Below are 19143 nucleotides of genomic sequence, written 5' to 3' on the forward strand. Positions count from 1 at the left end.
CTCAAGCCTGTCCTGCTATGCATTCGTGCCCAGGCAGCCATCTGCCCTCCCCAAGCACTGGGTGGGGCTTGGGGCCAGCTGAGGCCTAAAACACAGATGGGTGTTGACTCAAACCAGCTTGGTCTTGTCCAATCCCCTGCCCTGGAAGCTTGCTGATGAAAGCTTGGGACAGAAAGGAGAGAGGCCTGCCTGAGAGCAGGCTGCACCCACAGCCCAAGGTGCAGGAGAGCTCCCAGCAGCCCTGCAGATCAGATCCCAGTGCTCAGCCATGATGAGGCGAGGCTTCCAAGCGGCAGCCACACTCAGCCGCCTCAGAGCCCTTCCTGGTGCGCCCTGCATCCTGCCCAGACTCAACCCCGCCGCGGCGTTTGGATCCTCCATGGACTCCCGGGTGAGTTCCCAGCTCAGCTAGACGGACAGCCTTTCTCCTGGGGTCCTCAGCAAATCTTTTCCCAGATTGCGGCTGGGGCAGGTGGGCAGTGTGCCGGGGAGCTATTTGATTTAGCAAAGGGAAGATGCTCTTGGAATACCAAGTAGCCTACATCCAAAACTTTTGTCCTGGTCAGAATTTGATGTGGCCACCAATGAAATCACTTTCCTCCTATGAGACTCAGGCTGCTGCAGCTGAGGTGGGGCATCCCCAGACGGAGGACCCTGTGAGTGGTCTTGGCAAACCCCGGGTTTACTACCCCCAGTTGTGCTTGGTGCATGAGCATTTGATGCCATGGGAGACCCCTCGTCCCACAGACCAACCTCTCCAGGCACCCAAAACCTGTTTCAAAGGAGCCACCCTGCCGGGGCAGGCACACAGCTGTGGGCAGAGCTGGAGTGGCCCCTGACTGTCTCTCCGAATGGGCTCTAGTCTGACCATTAGCTCTCACTCACAAGCTTGGCAGCCTTAGCCATATTTCCTCAGTTTCCCCATCTCTACTAGCAATTCACAGTCTCAAAGAACAGCTCACAGGTTTGTACCCTTTGATTTTTTAATTTCAAACTCTCATTTATTAGTGTACCGCTCACACCCCAATTTCAAAACCTATCATTTAATTGTCTTGGTCACGGACATTTCCAATATGAGATTTTCTATTTCACTCCCATCGCTTCCGGTTATCGCTTTCCTTCATTAAAGGAGTCGGTCCTGCCGAGGTTAGAGTTCCCCTTCCATTCTTCATCCTCGTCTTTGCTTCCGGAGGCACTCCCTCTGCCTCGCTCTTTCCATCCTCATTAAAAGCTGCTGCTACCGGAAGGGTTTTTGGAGCGAGAGCTGGAACAGTGTCTCTAGGTTTACTTGCTCTAAGTTGGAGGGAGATGGCTGAGGTTTTCTTTGCCGTCTGAGTACTATGGCAGATCCAAACCTGGAGGTCTTGTAGGCTTTGTTGGGAGGTCTGCAGCTTCTTCACCGATCGCTTCTCAGAGATGTGACTGGGACTTTCCCCTCCATTACTCTGGCGGCTCCAGCTTGCTGCAGCTTCTCCTGCCTTTTTTTTTTCTTTTTTTTTTTTCAGCTCCCGGGTTTTAAACCAGGACAATTGTAATGCACAAACCACGAGCAGCACGCCCTTCCTTACTGTCAGCCCCAATTCCTTTCCTTCCCTTGCCCAGTCACCCCAGGGGTCCCCAAACCCTCCTCAAGGAAGGTGGGCGTTTCCCTCGAGCCAACACTGGTAGAGGGATTAAGGAACCCAAGAACGCAGAGGAGCACCCTGCCTAGAAGTCCTGCCACCCAGGCAGCAGTTCCCCCCACCTCCACCCCCCAGAAAGCTGTCTAGTCTCCCTGATTTTTCTTACCCAGATCTCAAGATTCTGCCCAGAGAAGACAGACTTTAAGGATTATGCCCTTCCCAATGCCAGCTGGTGTCCCGACATGCTGAGCCTGTACCAGGAATTTCTGGAGAAGACCAAGACGGATGGCTGGATCAAACTGCCCTCCTTCGAGTCCAACAGAGAGCACATCCAGGGGCTCAAACTCCCAACCGGATTAGCAGTTACCCCGGGTAAGGCCTGGCCTGAGTGGTCACAGCAGCACAGGTGTCCCAGCCCACGGGAGTCGGTTCAGCCAGCCCCTTTCCCTGCGCTCAAAGATTCTGGGGAAGGGATCCAAAAAGCTCCCATCCGATTCTCAGCTGGAAGTTCTTTCTGCTAATCTCACCCCTCCCCTCTTGCTGCCGCCCCAGGCTGGCAGTGACAGTATCCTCTCCTCCCATCTGGAAAGAGAGCGCACCCTAGCGGCCGCACTGGAGAACTGCCTGCTCAGCCTCTGCCCTGCCTCATCCCAAATCCTCCTCCTCCAACTCAAAAGGTTTTTGGGCCCCGTCTCCCACTGCAGGCCTGGCCCACCGTCCATGCTCTGCTAGGCCCAGGCCGGCTCTCCTGAAACACCCACCGGTCAGATTGATAGAGCTTTCCACCTCCATCTTCCTTGTACGTGTGTGTGTCTGTATTTTCTTGTCTTGTTCATCCTATATAATAAAAGCCTAATATGCTAAGTGTCCGGTCGACCGGTTGGCTGTTCAACCAATCAAAGCATAATATGCTAATGATATGCTCAGGCTGCTCAACCACTCGCTATGATGTGCACTGACCACCAAGGAGCAGACACACTCCGACAGGTAGGTTAGCTTGCTGCTGGGGTCCAGCTGATCGAGACTGAACGAGATGGGCCAGACATGCCCTGGAGCCCTCCCACAATCCCTCTCTGGCTGGCCAACCTCCTGCATCCCTCCCCTGCCTGTGCACCAGTGAGGTTCCTCGGCCTGGTCTGCACCCTCTGGCAATCTGGGACCTGTCAGGGGATGAGAGCCGATTTCCGCCTGATCCCACAGGCCAGGCCGAGGGACCCCACTGGTGCACGAATTCATGCACTGGGCCTCTAGTTCATAAATATGATTTTCCTGCCCAGTGATGAATGTACACAGTTCAATACAAAGACTACCTGTTTGGGTTTATGGCACAAAAAAAGCAGGGACACCAAAATAATTTTTAAAAGAATTTGGTATCCATCCAAAAAGGATATAGTTGTAGTTGTCTTGAGGAGGGAAAATATCAGAATTTTGGTGGACTTTTCTGCACTTATTTTGCTGTTTAGCATTGTTGTTATTTTGAATTACTATATGTGAATTACATGAGCTCTGTTTTTTTATTTTTACTGTTTAAAGTCTGTTAAAGTCTTGACTTGACCTTGATCCTATCCCTACCCTCTTCAGGGAATTCCTGAGTGTTTCTCCCTCCAGACCATGAGCTCCCTGGGGACAGGGCTGTGCCTCTGGTCTCGGATGGAAGGCTCTCAGATGGTGGAGCCTGGGTGTCCTCTGGTTCTCTCCTGGACCCTGTGCTTGCCTGACTCAGGACAACCCTGGTGCTGCATGACCAGCACTGCATCCTGAGCGGGCCCTGTGCCCTTACGCACTCCCTTCTGCAGCTGCCACACTGCTCATCTCTCCCCAGACAAAAGTGACTGCCGCATCATCACCAGGAGCATCCAAGAGGAAGGACAAGGCTACGAACATGTCATCTTTTTTAACCCGTCCGAGAAGAAGTCCGTCTGTCTTTTCCAGCCAGGCCCCTACTTGGAGGGACCCCCAGGGTAAGACCATCAGGAGGGCCGAGGTGGATGTCCTTGGCTGCCTCCTAGCCTTGGCTCGGCAAGTGGATCAGGGATTGTTCCTCTCCCTAAGGAGCTGGGTGGGGGGTGCCCTGGACTGGAAGGTCATCCGGGTCACCTGGTCCAGTCCCGTTGTGAAGATAAGAGAGAGCCTCCTTACCGAGTCGGGGAATTTTCCAGTAAGGGATTTTAGAGGCCGCTCTGAGAGGGATGTGGTGAACTTAGAAGTGGACAAGATCCGGAATCAGGAGCCCGGCTTCCAGTCCTGCTCTGCCGCTGCTGGCCTTGGGACCCCAAGCAAGCAATTTAACCTCTGGCTTTCTGTCTCCTTACCTAAAACCGGGGGCAAGGATATCTACCTGCCAGAGAGGTACAATATGATGGGTCTGTGTGCATGTGCTCATGAACCGTAAAGCACAATTTAGCTGTCACACACCATCTATCCACGCTCCACGTTTTACCCACGAGCAAGCTGAGGCACCTTGCCCAACGTAGCACAGGCAGCCAAGGTCAGATGCAGAACTCTAGTCCAGGCACTGGGGCTCCCAGTCCACTGCTCTCTCCATTGTACTCTGCTGCCTCCAAACTTGGAAGAGAGCCAGGAAAGAACTCACTCTGGACATGACTATGTCTTGCCTAAGGCCACGGGACCACCAAGTCCACAGTTGTCTGCCTTCTCCATCCCTGCTCCCCCTTTGGACAGTCCCCAGAGGCTATTGGTGGGGCTGGAGTTCCTGCAAGGAGAGAGAGAAAGGAGGGGTCAGGAGCAGCTGTAGGGTCCCAAGACCTGAGAAGGACTCAGTTGTAGTTAAAAAGAATTCAGAGAGTTTAGTAGATGCCAGGACCTGCATCGGGGGTGGGTTCAGACTGCAGCCCTCGGTCTCCTGGGCCATCCCAAAGGCATCTTCCATGCAGACACTGGTTCCCACACTAGTGCGTGCAGACCCTGGAGGACTAGGTCAGGATCCCCTCCCTTCTGAAGAGGAAACCTCAAGAAGGTAGGGATGGGGGGGTGGTGACTGGCTTTTATTTAGGGGCTCATGGAGGTGGGGCAGGAGAGGCCAAGGAGGACCATCCAATACTGAGGGGGTACAGAGAAGAGATTACTACTGAATTAGAAAAGCCCAGTTCAGTCTACCTCCTGTGCAGGAAAACACCCAGCTCTTCTCTACTGTGTCTGTCTGTCTTTCTTTCCTGTGTGCTACTCACACAGAACACTTCACTTCTGATACTTCTGGTCACCAAATGTGTGACCACACCAAGCACTTCTCTGGGACGCCAGCTGGGCGTCCTACAGCTTTACCCAATTCTGACCTGGAGATAGCGTCAGACCCCACAGGTTGAGGACTCAGTCCCACAAGACTGCCCCCCCGCCCCCCCACTTCACACCCCAATCCCAAATCGTAGGTCCCCAGGTTCCTCACAACTTCTGTCTGATTTGGCTACAAATCTGAGGTTCTCACAACCCCTTCCTCGGGATTAATTTGCTAGACCAGCTCCGAGAACTCAGGGAAACAGGTTTACCAGTTCAGTCAAGGAGAGGATAAAGAATCCAGGTGAGCGTCCAGATGAAGAGGTGTGTGGAGCCCTGAGCGCAGGGGCTTCTGTCTCGGGGGATGTGGGTGCGCCACCCTCCCCCCCCCGGGTGTGAGTGTGTTTGCCAACCTGGAAGCCCTCTGAACTCCACACGTTTGTGATTTTATGGAGGCTTCCTCACGTAGGCGAGATTGATCATTAACTCCATTTTCAGTCCTTCTCCCTTCTCAAGAGCATGGGGCAGTTCTGAAAACTGCAGGCGTCCAGTCCTGGCCTGCTCTTTCTGGTGCCCAGCCCCCACCCAGGAGCCATCTGTCTAACAAAGGATTCCCCTCCCCTGGAAATTACAAGGGTTTCAGGATCTCTGTGCCAGGAATTGGGGGCAGAGACCAATCTATATATTTTCTATTGTCTCACAAGCACCCACCCAGCCCCTAGGCCAGTGGTTCTCAACCTTCCTAATGCCGCGACCCTTTAATACAGTTCCTCATGTTGTGGTGACCCCCAACCATACAATTATTTTCGTTGCTACTTCATAACTGCAATTTTGCTACTGTTAATGAATCGTCATGTAAATATCTGTGTTTTCCGATAGTCTTAGGCTCTACAGGTTGAGAACCGCTGCTATAGAGCCTAAGACCATCGGAAAACACAGATATTTACATTACGATTCATAACTAGCAAAATTACAGTTATGAAGTAGCAACGAAAATAATTTTATGGTTGGGGGTCACCACAACATGAGGAACGGTATTAAAGGGTCGCGGCATTAGGAAGGTTGAGAACCACTGCCCTAGACAATGGGGAGAGATAGGTTACAGCAATTAGGTGATGAATCAGAAAAACGCTTTTCAATTAACTCTATTAGAAAAAAAAACAACACAAAACCTTTTTTCCTGGCGAAATAAAATAATTGAACAGTGGTTGCTAATACCTGCAGAAGCAACAGTTGATTTAGAAGGATTTGATCAGATGGGGTCCAGCTCTGTCCCCTGTCCTTTCCTGGGAAAGGCAGAGGTGGTGGTTCCACCTCAGGGTCCGGGGAAGGCCCAGGGAGCCAGTCTGCCCAGCCCGCAGCCCTGCCTTGCTTCCCACCCCCACCCCAGGTTTGCCCACGGAGGGTCCCTGGCCACCATGATGGACGAGACCTTTTCTAAAACTGCCTACCTGGCTGGAGAGGGGCTGTTAACACTAAGCCTCAGCATCAGGTTCAAAAAGTAAGTACAGAGCCTCACGGTGTTGGCCAAAGTCATGGCCCTCTTCTTCACTGAGGGGTGGCCATCCTCGGCAGTTGGGGTGCAGGAGCCCTGCCTCAGTCTCCTGCCCCTCCCGCTGCCCGAAAACCACCCTTGCCATCTGCTCTGGGAGCTGGCAGGCCAGCCCTGAGCCCAGAGCCACCCGCTTGAGGCAGGGTGGGGTGAAGAGAAGGATGGGGGACAGAAGGGTGAAGGGGTGAGGGCCGGGGGTCCAGGGGAGGGCTGGGCTAAGCCACCTCCTCTCCCAGCTTGATCCCCGTGGGCTCACTGGCTGTACTAAACGTCAACGTGGACAAGATTGAGGACCAGAAGCTTTACATGTCCTGCATCACCCAGACCAGAGACCAGCAGACCGTCTACGCCAAGTCCTCAGGTAAAGGGGTCCTTCAGCCCCAGGCCCTGCCCTGCCACCGCCCAAATGGAAGAAAGAATGCTCGGGATCCAGTCCCAAGCGGGGCTCCAGCTTCTCCGCCTGGGATTGGGCGCCTGCTGTAGACACAGGGCAAGGAGGGAAAGATCAACTAGGATTTTTAAAAATTTTTAAATTAATTAATTAATTTGTAGAGAGAGTGGAAAGGAGGGAGGAGGGAGAGAGAGAGAGAAACCAATGTGAGAGAGACACAGCAATGGGTTGCCTCCTGCACATGGGGCCAGGGATCGAGCCCACAACCGAGGTACTGCCCTTGACTGGAATCGAAGGCGGGACCCTTCAGTCTGCGGGCTGATGCTCTAACCACTAAGCAAGACCGGTTAGGGCATAGCATCTTTTTAAATTTTTTTTTCTATGTGTAGGTTGCCCAACCTGTACCACAGGACAGGATTCCAGGCAACTGGATGTAAATGCTCACAGCACCCCACCAAGCCCCTCCATCTCGGCCCTCACTCCTGCCTCCCACTCCCCCTTCTTTCTCTTCCAGGTGTTTTCCTTCAGCTGCAGCTGGAACAGGAGTAACAGGAGAGCCTACCTCTGGCTGTTCTGCCTGCTTGGGGCCCCCCCACAGGGCAGGGAGGGCTCCCCATGGAATCCACTGATGAGGTGAAGGAGGGGGCACTTTCCTCTGAGCAAATAAAGTCTCTCGGCCCCATTTCAGCTCAAGACCCTTCTTGTGGTTGGAAATCAAAATCCTTCCAGGGCCTCCCCCACACCCAACTTCCCGTCAACACCCACGGAAGAGGTTTACGGAGCCCCTGCCAAGTACCAGGTGCTACAGGAGGCACCTGGCACACAGCAATGAAAAGACAGGACCCCTGGCCTTGAGATGCACCACCTCGGGCCAGGAGCTGAATACACAGAGTGGGGGTGGCGCTGAGGGAAAGAGAAGGGGGCAGGGACAAAGGCAGGCCACAGAGGCTCCATAAACCCTGCTGGGAGCCTGAACTCTGTCTGGTAGGCAACAGGATGCCTTAACAGGGTTTGGGCCATAACCAAATCCCATGTGGCAAAAAACTATCCCCCACCACCCACCCACCCACCCGCCATATACTCAATAAAAACCGCTTTCTCTTTGTGTGCTTTCACAGTTGCCCTTGATAACCTGTTAAACCCAGAGTCTAAATCATTGCATACCAAATACCTGATTAACCTTGATTCGTGGACAAGAAGTGCCTAATCTTCATTTTTTTAAAAAAATATATATATTTTTATTGATTTCAGAGAGGAAGGAAAGGGAGCGAGAGATAGAAACATCAACGATGAGAGAGAATCATTGATTGGCTGCCTCCTACACCCCCCCCACCCCACACTGGGGATCAAGCCACAACCCAGGCATGTGCCCTTGACTGGAATCGAACCTGGGACCCTTTAGTCCGAAGGTGGATGCTCTATCCACTGAACCAAACCGGCTAGGGCCCTAATCTTCATTTTAACACTCCCAAGAGAAGAAGGGAAATATATTCCACCCTTCTTGTGCAGCGAAGAAGAAACAAAACAGTTACACTTCAGTTTCCATATTAAAGTAGGTTGAGTGGGTCCTGGCACTTCTCTGCCGGGGCCATTTTCTAAGAGGAACAGACACGAGCTGGAAATCTACAGAGGCTCACAGCCAGGCGGGGCACAGCCATCACTGAACAAGGCCAGGGGGGGGGGGGGGCAGGCGGGCAGGGATCTTGGTAAGGGAAGTAAGTTCATCGGCCTCTGAAACACTTCGTAGTGTCCGGGGCTTTGACAGCTGCCTCTTCTCTCCCAAGAGGCCACGTACTGCAGCTTTCCAGGCTGAAACAACAGGAGCTGCTGCCTCCACCCTCCAAACACCCATTCCCACGCACAGCGCGCTCATCTGGAAGGCCACTGCTGCTGAGGCCAGTGGGGTGGGACCCAATGGGCCATCCAGGCAGAGGTGGCAGCTTCTTCTGCTGGAAGCAGAGGCCGTGTTCTTCAGGCGAGTCAAGTACCAGGGGCAAGCAGAGTGAATAAGGCAACTGGGAGAAACACCAGTTCACGCAAGCAGGGGTGTCTGGCCTCATCTCCCCCTCACTCATCCATTCCAGCTACACTGGCCCCTTTGCCTCCTGGCGCACGCCAGCACGCTTCTGCCTCAGGGCCTCCGCACTTGCAATTTTCCCTTCGTGGAATGCTTGTCCCTCACCTCGCCTCCCTCCTTCCTTCGTGTCATCACTGAAACAGGACATTCTCCAGGGGGCCACCCTGACCACTCTATTTAAAATTGCATACTCTCCTGATACCCGCTATGAGCCTTCCCTGCTTTAATTTTCTCCCCAACACTGATTTGCATCTAATTAACGATTTTTCTGCTATTTTATTTTTGTCTATTGTCTTTCTTTCCCCCACTAAAGTATAAACTCCATCTGGCCAGGAGATTTCTCTGTTTTCTCGCTGCTATGTCTCCAGAGTCTAGCACAGTGCCTGGCCCAAAAAGGTAGTAGAGAACTATGGATGGATGGATGAATGAATGAATGAATGAATGAAGCAAGCCACAGAATCAAACTCCCCTGAGTCCTACCCTACTTCTGGACTTACCAGAGAAGCAAAAAATGTCCTGTTGTCAGGTCAGATGGAGTCGGGGCTTCTGTTTTCTTATACTTTTGCAGAAGTCAGCCTAACTGATGCCCACGTGATCTCATGTAATCCTCATGCCAGCTCTGCGAGTGAGGTACATTTCTCTCCATTTTTCAGATGGGTAAGGTGAGCCCTAGAGAGATGAAGTTACCTATCAGAAGCCACACAGCACAGACAGCATGGCACACAGCCCACAGCCCAGCCTGTCTGACTGAGGCCAAAGCCATGAGTTCTTGGCCACCGCACTGCATGTAGACCGCCCTTCCCAGGCACGACACCCGAGCTGAGCTGAGTCAGGAGCCACAGGAATGGAGGGCCTGGGGGGGAGGGGTCACCACAAATCTCCAATCTCCGCAAAAGAAATGCTTGCTTCCTCTAAACTCTCAAGTACCAGATGTTAAAATAATCATCTTGTTTATCTCCTGCATCTCACCATCTTTTTTTGTTATTGTTGTTTGCACATTTATTGAATGTCTCTCCCCTTAGGCTCCTCCCCTTTCTATCTATCCCCAGCATCTAGGACAGTGAATGAAGGAATGAACTGATTCAGGTACAAATCTGCTTAATATCATGAATTCATTCAACAAATCCTGACTGAATTTATCTGTCTTGTCCTCGTGATGCTTACAGTCTAGTAAGATATTAAATAATTGCATACATAAATCACAGGGGGAAAATGTGATCAGTGCCCTAAAGGAAACGTATGAGGCGCTGTTAAACTGTACAGCAGAAGCCCCTAATTTATATGACAGGGTGTCAGAGAGGGCCTCCAGATCTGAAGGATGAAGGGTAATAATGGTCCAAGGAGAGGAGAGAGCCCATACAAAGGTCCTTAGGAGGAAATGAGCTTGATGCCTTTGAGAGACTGAAGGATGGTGGGTATGCCTGGGGTGCAAGTTGAGGGTCTCATTTTGCCAGTGGTGGGCTGTGCTTCCTAGGACCTGCCTATGAGGATAGGAGGGAAGGAGAGGACATCCTCCATGTTTATGTTTAACTGCCTTTTGCCAAGGATGGGGGAGGGGGACGCACAGATAAGCCTGCCCTGGACTACTGATGGAACCCGCTCCATCCTCAGTGTCTATGTCCATAAATCTTTTTTTTTTTAAATATATATTTTATTGATTTTTTACAGAGAGGAAGAGAGAGGGATAGAGAGTCAGAAATATCGATGAGAGAGAAACATCGATCAACCGCCTCCTGCACACCCCCCACTGGGAATGTGCCCGCAACCAAGGCACATGCCCCTGACCGGAATCGAACCCGGGACCCCCGAGTCCGAAGGCCAACGCTCTATCCACTGAGCCAAACCGGTTTCGGCTATGTCCATAAATCTTGAGCCTGGTCACTTTTCCTTGGGCCAATGTAATTCAGAGAACTAGTCACTATTAGTCACTCTGTCTGGGAGAACAAGACAATGGAAGCCAAGGCAAGATTCTAGCAAGGAGGGTTTTGCAGATGTGATGTGCCAAAATCCTTGTCCCAGCATTAACAAGGGGGTGCTGCAATCTGGAGAAGGGAGCTGATGCGTAGATTAAGAAGGAGTCCAAGGACAAAAGATAATTTTGAAAGGCATTGGGGGATCTGAGGAGCTTCAGCTAGAGGAACTAAAGACTACCCCTTGTCTAAGGACCCCTGTGCTATTTATTAACACAATTTGTCCTAAGGCAAGGTGGAGATAATACACTTCAAAGGGTAAGGTTTACAGAAGCCTTGTCAGTTTGGGGAATAGTCTACAGCTGTTCAGGTGTTTGGCCAACAGGAGGCAATAACATGCAGATTTAAGAGGCTCTGAGCTGTCTGGCAGTTCACAATCCTATATACAAATCTTTAGGTTTGGGGAAATGTCCTATTCAGGTTCGGGAGAGATGCCCTCCAGCCGTCCCAACAGGTAATTACATATGCGGCTCAGCCCTTGTAATTATTACCTGCTGGAATTGGTTTCCGGCAGTGATGTGTGTGGCCATGGCTATGGGCTTCACCTCCCTGCACCCTGATGGCCACCTCCCTCTTCCCTGAAGCCCTCCCCAACTCCCAAGGAGCCCAGGCCCAGCAACTGCACCCCAGACATACCCACCATCCTTCCGTCTCTCAAAGGCATCCAATCAAGCTCATTTCCTCCTTAGGATCTTTGTATGGGCTCTCTCCTTGGACCATTATTACCCCTCATCCTGCAGATCTGGAGACCCTCCCTGACACCCCATACAAATGAGGGGCTTCGGCCGTACAGTTTCACAGCACCCCATACTTTTCCTTAATGGCCTTGGTCACATTTTTTTCCCCCTGTGATTTAAGTATGCAGTTATTAACAGGGCTGGCTCGCTGTTACAAACCTGGCTGGAGGAAGGAGTTAAGAAGGCCAGGCTGATGGTCACAGAGACAGGGCGCTGTTTATCCAGGAAAAAAAGGTCGTACGTAGGCAACGGCGGCCCCTGCCAGCTCCTCCCAGAAGGCCTGGGCTGGGGGAGCAAGCTGAAGAGGAAGCTGCTCCCCCGGGGCTCTGAGCGCCTCCCGGCCTGAGGCCTAGACCCAGCGGCGGCCCAAAGGTGAGGCCTGCACTCCGCCGGGCACCCGACCGAGCCCGCGGTGGGCTCAGTCTGCCAGGCAGACAGTGGGCAAACGCGCTCGCGAGGGTGCGGCGCGGGGGTGCGGGGAGCGCGAGGTGGCGGAGCCTCCGGGAGCCCGCTGGGGGTGGCGGGGAATCAATACCGCCTTTGTGCTCCGTGGCTTCCCAGGGAGAAAGGAGAGGAGAGTGGGAGGGGCGGCCCCGCGGTCGGGCCCGCCCTGCAGACTCTGGATGCCGTGGGGCTGGGAGGCGGGGAGCCGGACCTCAGGGCTTCAGGCGGGTGGGATTCTGTGCCCACGGGCGGGGACCGGGGGAGGGGGGGGGTGCGTCTCCTAGGACAGGCCCCGGGTGCTCGCAGGGCAGCAGCCAGGTGTGCAGCGACTCGGGAAGGCGAGGGGGGAGCCCGAGGAGGCTGGTGGGGCTGCGGCCAAAGGATGGCTCAGCCTTGGGGAAGCTTTCGGTGGGGCCTGGGGCGGCAGCTGTGGGCTCCCGAAGGCCTCCAGATTCGACCTGGCAGCAGGCCCCGGCCTGGGAATGGGCCGGGGAGAGGAGGTGGGTGAGCCCTTTCAGGGGGAGTGCGTACCTGAATGGGGTTCAGGGCCTGGGCCCCTGTTTAGGACGACAGCGCTTTGGATAAACGGGTGTTACTCTAGTCTCCTAAGAGGAGTCCGGAGCCCTAGTGGATGCGCGGGGCCTCCTAACTCTGAAGTGGGGGACATCGTTAGTGCCCAGGGGGGAGCCCGAGGCCTGCATCTGAAAATGTGTCTAGCCCAGGGCTCCCTCCATTTCTTCCCGGGTCCCAGACTTGGCCATCCTTGGTTTTTCCTGCTCAGATAGAGGGGCGCCTTGGGCCCCGGGAGAGGTCGCGGCGGGGGTGGGGGTGGGGGGGACGGTGTGCTTTCCAGCATCACCCACCTCGGCTCCTCTTCTCTCCGCGCCCAGCCCAGCTCCCCAGCCTCCGCCGAGACGCTGCACCGGGAACCTTTGGGCCTCCGGATCCGCACTTCCATCCCCCCGCCCGCCGCATGTGGCTCTTGGAGAAAGCTGGCTACAGGGTGGGGGCCGCGGAGCCCGGGGCCCGGTGGGCGCCCCGCAGCCTGCTCCCTAAGCGCCGCGCCCCGGGCCCCGCGGAGCGCGCCTGCCCCAACGTCCTCACGCCCGACCGCATCCCGCAGTTCTTCATCCCGCCGCGGCTCCCGGACCCCGGCGGCGGCGCCGAGCCCCAGGCCGGGCGCGCGGCGGCCGGGCGCGGCCTCCCGGCGGCCTGCTCGCTGCCGCACCTGGCGGGCCGCGAGGGCTGGCCCTTCCTGCCCGAGAGCCCGCACACGCGCCGGCGCGAGTCCCTGTTCCACGCGCAGCCGCCCGCGCCCGGGACGCTGCCCCCGGCGCCCGCCCGGCTGAACGTCTCCGCCCCGGACCTGCGCCTCTGCTGGGCCCCCGACAGCGACACGGCCTCGTCGCCCGACTCGTCGCCCTTCGGCTCCCCGCGGCCACCTCCGGGCCGGGCCCGGGCGCCCCGGCCGCACTCGCGGTCCCCGGAGGAGGCGAGCTCGGCCGACACCAGCCCGCACGCGCCGCGCCGCGCCGAGCCGGCCCCGCCGCCGCTCTTCCACCTGGACGTGCTGTGCAGCCAGCTGCGGCCCACGCGGGAGAGCGTGCTGCGCCTCGGGCCGCGCGGCGGGCAGCTGCGCCTCTCCGCCGAGTACCAGGCCGGGCCCGGGCGCCTGCGGCTGCGCCTGGTGAGCGCCGAGGGCCTGCCCCGCTCCAGAGCCGGGCCCGGCGGCGGCTGCTTCGTGGTGCTGGGGCTGCGGCCCCGCCTCAGGCCGCGGGGCCAGCGGAGCCGCGTGGTCAGGTGCAGCGCTAACCCCATCTTCAACGAGGACTTCTTCTTCGACGGGCTCAGCCTGCCAGACCTGGCTGCCCGCCGCCTGAGGGCCAAGGTGCTGGACAGGGGCGCGGGGCTGCGCCGGGATGTGCTGCTCGGGGCGTGCGAGACGCCCCTGGTGGCCCTGCTGCCCCCCTTGGGTGGGGGGCTAGGTCTAGGGGCCTCCCTGGCGCCTGCCCATCTCACCCTGTAGACGGAGACCGCCTCTTCCTCGGGAGCTCTCCGCTGGGCCTGCAGCCTCCGTTCCTTCCCTCTGCCTGGCATGTATTTATTTTTGGTAATAAAAGGCCTGTTGGTCTCCAGTGGGATATCGCCGCTGTGGGCACCCTGCACGCTCTCAGGTCTGCAGCTACCCTCCTCCCTCCGCCCTGGAAGAAGCTCGTTCAGATTGTCTTAGTTTGGGGCAGACCTGAAACTTGGAAGAGCATCAGCATAACCAGACATCAGAAACCCCGGGGGGCGCTTGTTACACATGCAGCGTCCCGGGCTCCATCCCCAAGAAACACGGGTGCTAGTTTCAGCAGGTGTGAGCCTGGGAGGAACTAGGGTCCCTGTCCAACAAGGCCCTCACCCTTTCAGGGGCCGCTCTAATCACCGAGTCCCTCCAGGAAACGTCCTGTGAGGGAAACCAACATAAGTCACCTTCCCCTAGGGGCTCCTTGGGGCTGCACAGGGGGAAATCAACCCGCCCACCTCCCTACCCCAGCCACATCTGGCCTGAAGAGAGAGGGAATGGCTGTCTTGGGAGTGCCTTTAGGAGTCCTCTCTCTTGCCTTTCCCTTCCACACGCTGGGTACCGAATGACCAAAACATGATGTCCCAGGAACTGAGATCTTGGGAGAGGGGGGAGTCCTACTGGAGTGTGAGAGCTGGGGGGTGCCCAGAGAAGGGCACCCCAGTGAGCAGGGGAGGGTGTGGCAGATGGATGACTGAATGTAGGTCAGATTGTGTTTACCTCCGACCTGAATGTCTCTGACCTGACGTCAGCAGTGACCTTCTTCTCTCTCCCCCCCCCCCCCCCCCCACCTTTCCTAGAGCTGGTTCCTCTTGGCTCAGGCCAGGCTTGGAGGAGGGAAGGAGGGAGGTACTCGCCTAACTTAGCTTCTTTTGCCCTCACCGTGGGCCCTTTCTCATTTTCCATAGAGTCCTGAACCAGGGCGGAGCCTGCTGGATCCCGATAAACCTCAGCATGTGTAATGCTAACTCAGTACATCTCTCCATTCAGATGGCTCCCCAGTTCTTTCTTCCTCCCCTGAGTACCCCGCCCCCCCCCAACCTCCGTCCCCATCCCCAGCCCTAGGCCTCCTAGGCCAGGGACATGGCTTGCTCCAGGTGTCCACCAGGTGGTAGCATTAACCAACAAGATTATCACCCTGCGAAGAACTACTGTTCTAACTTGTAAAGTCATCAAAGTCATTTCTCCCGGCAACTCCCTGGAGGGTTAAGTACCATCATGTTCAATGTGACCTTGGACTTGACTCATCTAAAGAGAAGTAGAATTAGGATCGAACCCAGAGTCACTTCACTGTAGTGCCAGCTACCACTTCCTCCACCCAGGTCACTCGGAAAGGGGTCTCCTTCCAACCTTCCAACTGGCTCAGCCTGGGAAGGCCACCCCTCAGCCTCACTCTATCCCTAGTCCTGCCTCTGCTTCAGCCCCAAATCTCCCTGTAACAACCATTGGAAAATATCTGGAAAGAAATGTCCAAGTCATTTAACCTTCGTCCATGCATTTCTCCAACAAATGCTTAGGGAGGGCCTAGGAGGTAATAGGCATAGGGTACAGCTGTGGTCAAATCAGACGAGGGGGTCAGACAAGATACAAAAGAAATTAAATGTAAAAAATGTCACTGGGTGATATGTCACGGAGAAAAATAAAGGGGGAAAGGGGCATAGGAAAGGGGTGTCAGATCAAGAGAAGAAGGGATGATTATAGGAATGGAGGGGGGTCCTGTATTTTACCTGTTATCCCAGTTGTCACACCCACTGGGTGAGGTAGGTGTATCCCGGAGGAGCTGGATCAGAGAGGGGACGTAAATTTGCCTAGGGACCCGCCTGGCTGCGGGGGGAGATTTAGCACTGCAGCCCCACCCAGGCCCCCTACAGCCCCCTTCCCTCTCTCACTCAGAGCAGGCTGTGAGGTAGAATTCAAGTCCACCCCATTGAGGAGCAGTCCAGTCAGTATTCACTGCGGCGAACTCCCCTGTGATGGGAGCCACAAAGTTCCTGGAGGAACTTCCTGGCCAGCTCACCCGCAGAAACATGCCCGGGGGCAGATGAGGCCTAAGAACCCCTCCCGCCTCCAAACACAAGCACGTTCACCAACAAGTCAGACCCCTTTTGTAACTGAGGACTACTGAGTGGCAGGACACATTCTTTTTTTTTTTTCTTTTTTTAAAAATATATTTTTTTGATTTTTTTTTACAGAGAGGAAGGGAGAGGGAGAGAGAGTTAGAAACATCAACGAGAAAGAAACATCGATCAGCTGCCTCCTGCACACCCCCTACTGGGGATGTGCCCGAAACCAAGGTACATGCCCTTGATCGAACCTGGGACCCTTGGAATCGAACCTGGGACCCTTGAGTTCGCAGGCCGACGCTCTATCCACTGAGCCAAACCGGTTAGGGCAGGACACATTCTTATTCTCTTCTGGCTCCTGCTTGTCAACCCTCCTTGCTGTGTCCAAGCCTAAGTGACCACACATGTTAATGGAAAGATGAGTGGTCTAGTCAGGTCACCATGGGAAGTTCAGGGCCAGGAGCTGGGGTCAAACTCCAGCTGCTCCCTCCACCCGCAGTGGCCTTTGTGACGGAAGCGGGAGGGGTGGAGGCTGTGAGATCTATAGATGTTTGCAGGGGCTGGGTTGTCCTTTTTGTAATGGATGAGCGGGGAGGGGTACCACCCCCTCCTTGAGTCGTTCTAGTTGGTTGAGGCCTCCCCCAGGCATGGACCTCCTAGAGGGGACCCCGAGAAAGCTGGTCCCTCACCGCCGGATCAGGCTTCCCGGAGAGGGTGGGCCTCAAATGATGGCTGTCCAGGACCACACACTTTCCACCTTCGCGGCCCCAGGCCCTCCCTAGAAGGCCAGGCTTGCACGAGGCTTCAAGTGGTTTCTGTGGTTTAGGGGGTGGGGAGGAAGGGAAAGAGGAGTTGGTGACTGCTCCCCAGTTCCAAGCCGCCACCACCACCCTCCACCCCCTCCCAGGCTGCCTGCCCCTTGGGTGAGATGCCGGCTTGATAAGGGAACTTGGGCACGTGGGGGGTGAAATGATTCTCTTGAATGTATTTGAGGAGGAAATACCCACTGCCCTGCTCTGAACGGTCTGATTCATCTAGAAAAGGGGCTGTGATTGGAGCAGGAGGGAGGAAGGGTAGGCATGAGCGGGGACTTCCCGAAAGGATGACCGAGGTGCCTTCTTACCTTGGGAAGGAAGAACCCCAGTCATTCATGCTTAGGGCAGGAAAGGGGTAGAGACATGAGAATGTCTAAGAAGCATGTGACTCACTTAGGCCTAGAGGCCAAGACCCTGTCTTCCAACCCCCTGCCCTCCCCTGACTTCCTCCCCATCCCACACAGTGGTACCCAAGTGGCACGGCTGTGAGAGGCAGCCATACCTGTGGTATCTGGGGTGGGCAGGGCTGCCTGGCATAGTTCCAGAGCCAAGTGCCCATCCCCAGGCCCTCGGCATGCTCTCGCTCAGTGTCCACAGTTGGGAAGTCGGGAAGCGCCCAGGAGACCCAGAGTGACAGAGGAAGAGGGGCTTAAAGAGGAGGAGAGACGGAGAAGGAAGAGCTGGAGAGGACAGAAAACGGAAGTGCCGTGGACAGGGAGGACCTGCAGGGAGAGACAGACAGAGGAGACTGCGTGGATGGAAGCAACGCCAGGCATCAGAGGGAAGGGAGAGCAGGGCATCACGCCCGCGCCCAGCCCTCTGCCTCGTGCTGGCTTCCTTGTCTACCAGAAGGCGCTGGGGCGGGGGGGGGGGGGTGGGGGGGGGGGGGGGCGTATTTTGGAGAATTTTGCTTCTTACTCCAAGCCTGCCCAAGGACAGAGCCCCAAAACAGACCAACATCCTGTTCTGTGCGGAGAAGTGCACATAGACGCGTGGGTTATGCATTTACCAAAAGGACATGGGGACAGTCAGAGGCTGAGAGGCACAAACACACACCCTCAGACTCTTCGTATGAGAAGGTCCCCAGAAGTTTCCACTTCGCTCTTCCTCATTCCCCATCTCCTTGTCAACTCTCTGGGGAGTCGGAAAGTCCTCCTCTACGTCTAACCTTTGCCCCTCCGGCTGCAGCCATCGGGAGACGCTGGGAGCTGCCCAGGAACAGAGGTGCTGATGGCAGCAGAGCCTGAAGCTCCAGGGCCGGGCAGGAGTGGAGGATGGCGAGATGGGAGGGCCCAGGAGGAAGGGACAGCTGCCTGCCCTCTCCACGCCAGGTGCCACGTGCGCCAGGTGGGGGGTGGGGGGGGGGGGCAGCGGGCGAGTCACGAGGCTGTGGCGTGGCTGGCTTCTGCTCTGCTGTTTACCAGCTGGGAGGGAAAGCAGGAGGAGGTGCCAGGGAGCCTCCCCGCGCTGCAGCCTGGCTTCTAGCCAGCTGGCCTGTTGGGTAACCAGGAGAGCCAGGCCCAGCTAATCAAACTCTGGCCCAGGCTGTGCAGGAGGGAGGCGGCATCCAGAGCCTGCTGAAACCTCCCCCTGCACAGAGCCCTTCCCCGGGCTGGCCCAGTGTGGGCCCGCTCAGCTTGGGCTCCTCATCCCCCAACCAGTAAGGGTAGCATCGCTCCTCTCCCCCTCCCATTGATCCTCTGCCTCCACACACTCCTCCAGGCCTGCCCCCACCCCAGCCCCAACAGACCAGGCAGATGTGGGGGCATCGAGGAGTCAGGGAATTCCAGGGAAGGGCGGAGTGAGGGTCAGGGGCTAAGCAGACAGAGGCCTCAAGGAACCCAGGACCCCCTGGGATGTCTGATCACATCCTGGAGAAAAGGCACAAACCCCACCCCTCCCCCCCAAATAAACCTACCTCTCCCTCCCTTTGCCCGTCTCCTGTCAGGGAGAAAGCACGTGATTCTGAAGTCACAAAGAGCTGGGTTCAAAACCACAGTTCAACCGACCACTTACTGTCTCTGTACGAGGCCGTGCGTCATGAATACCTTTGAGCATCACTTAGCTTATGTGCAAACCTGGAATAATTCTGTTTGCCTCATGGTGGATGTTGCGAGGATGGAAGAAAATCGTGGATTTACATAAAGTGCCTGGCAAAGGGCCCAGCACACAG

At 55.8% G+C, this 19143-nt stretch overlaps 2 protein-coding genes across 2 annotated transcripts; both read left to right on the forward strand.

Moving 5' to 3' along the window:
* Positions 1–215: 215 nt before the first annotated feature.
* On the forward strand, positions 216–7827 carry THEM5 (thioesterase superfamily member 5). Its single transcript, XM_008147258.3, has 6 exons — positions 216–391; positions 1793–1994; positions 3445–3583; positions 6244–6354; positions 6642–6766; positions 7311–7827. The coding sequence occupies exons 1-6, from the start codon at positions 269–271 to the stop codon at positions 7343–7345; spliced, it is 735 nt and encodes a 244-aa protein (XP_008145480.2). The 5' UTR covers positions 216–268; the 3' UTR covers positions 7346–7827.
* Positions 7828–12971: 5144 nt separating this feature from the next.
* On the forward strand, positions 12972–14165 carry C2CD4D (C2 calcium dependent domain containing 4D). Its single transcript, XM_054712083.1, has one exon. It carries the CDS (start codon positions 12998–13000, stop codon positions 14048–14050), a length of 1053 nt encoding a protein of 350 aa, XP_054568058.1. The 5' UTR covers positions 12972–12997; the 3' UTR covers positions 14051–14165.
* The last annotated feature ends 4978 nt before the right edge of the window (positions 14166–19143 follow it).

The sequence above is a fragment of the Eptesicus fuscus genome, chromosome 22 (assembly GCF_027574615.1).
Source record: "Eptesicus fuscus isolate TK198812 chromosome 22, DD_ASM_mEF_20220401, whole genome shotgun sequence".
Taxonomy (NCBI): Eukaryota; Metazoa; Chordata; class Mammalia; order Chiroptera; family Vespertilionidae; genus Eptesicus; species Eptesicus fuscus.

Bases quoted from the DNA above. Each gene is read 5' to 3' on its own strand.
- THEM5 (XM_008147258.3), top strand. From the start codon at position 269: ATGATGAGGCGAGGCTTCCAAGCGGCAGCCACACTCAGCCGCCTCAGA. The intron at 6,355-6,641 runs GTAAGTACAGAG...CTCCTCTCCCAG, and splicing joins CTCAGCATCAGGTTCAAAAA to CTTGATCCCCGTGGGCTCAC. The intron at 6,767-7,310 runs GTAAAGGGGTCC...TTTCTCTTCCAG, and splicing joins CGTCTACGCCAAGTCCTCAG to GTGTTTTCCTTCAGCTGCAG.
- C2CD4D (XM_054712083.1), top strand. From the start codon at position 12,998: ATGTGGCTCTTGGAGAAAGCTGGCTACAGGGTGGGGGCCGCGGAGCCC.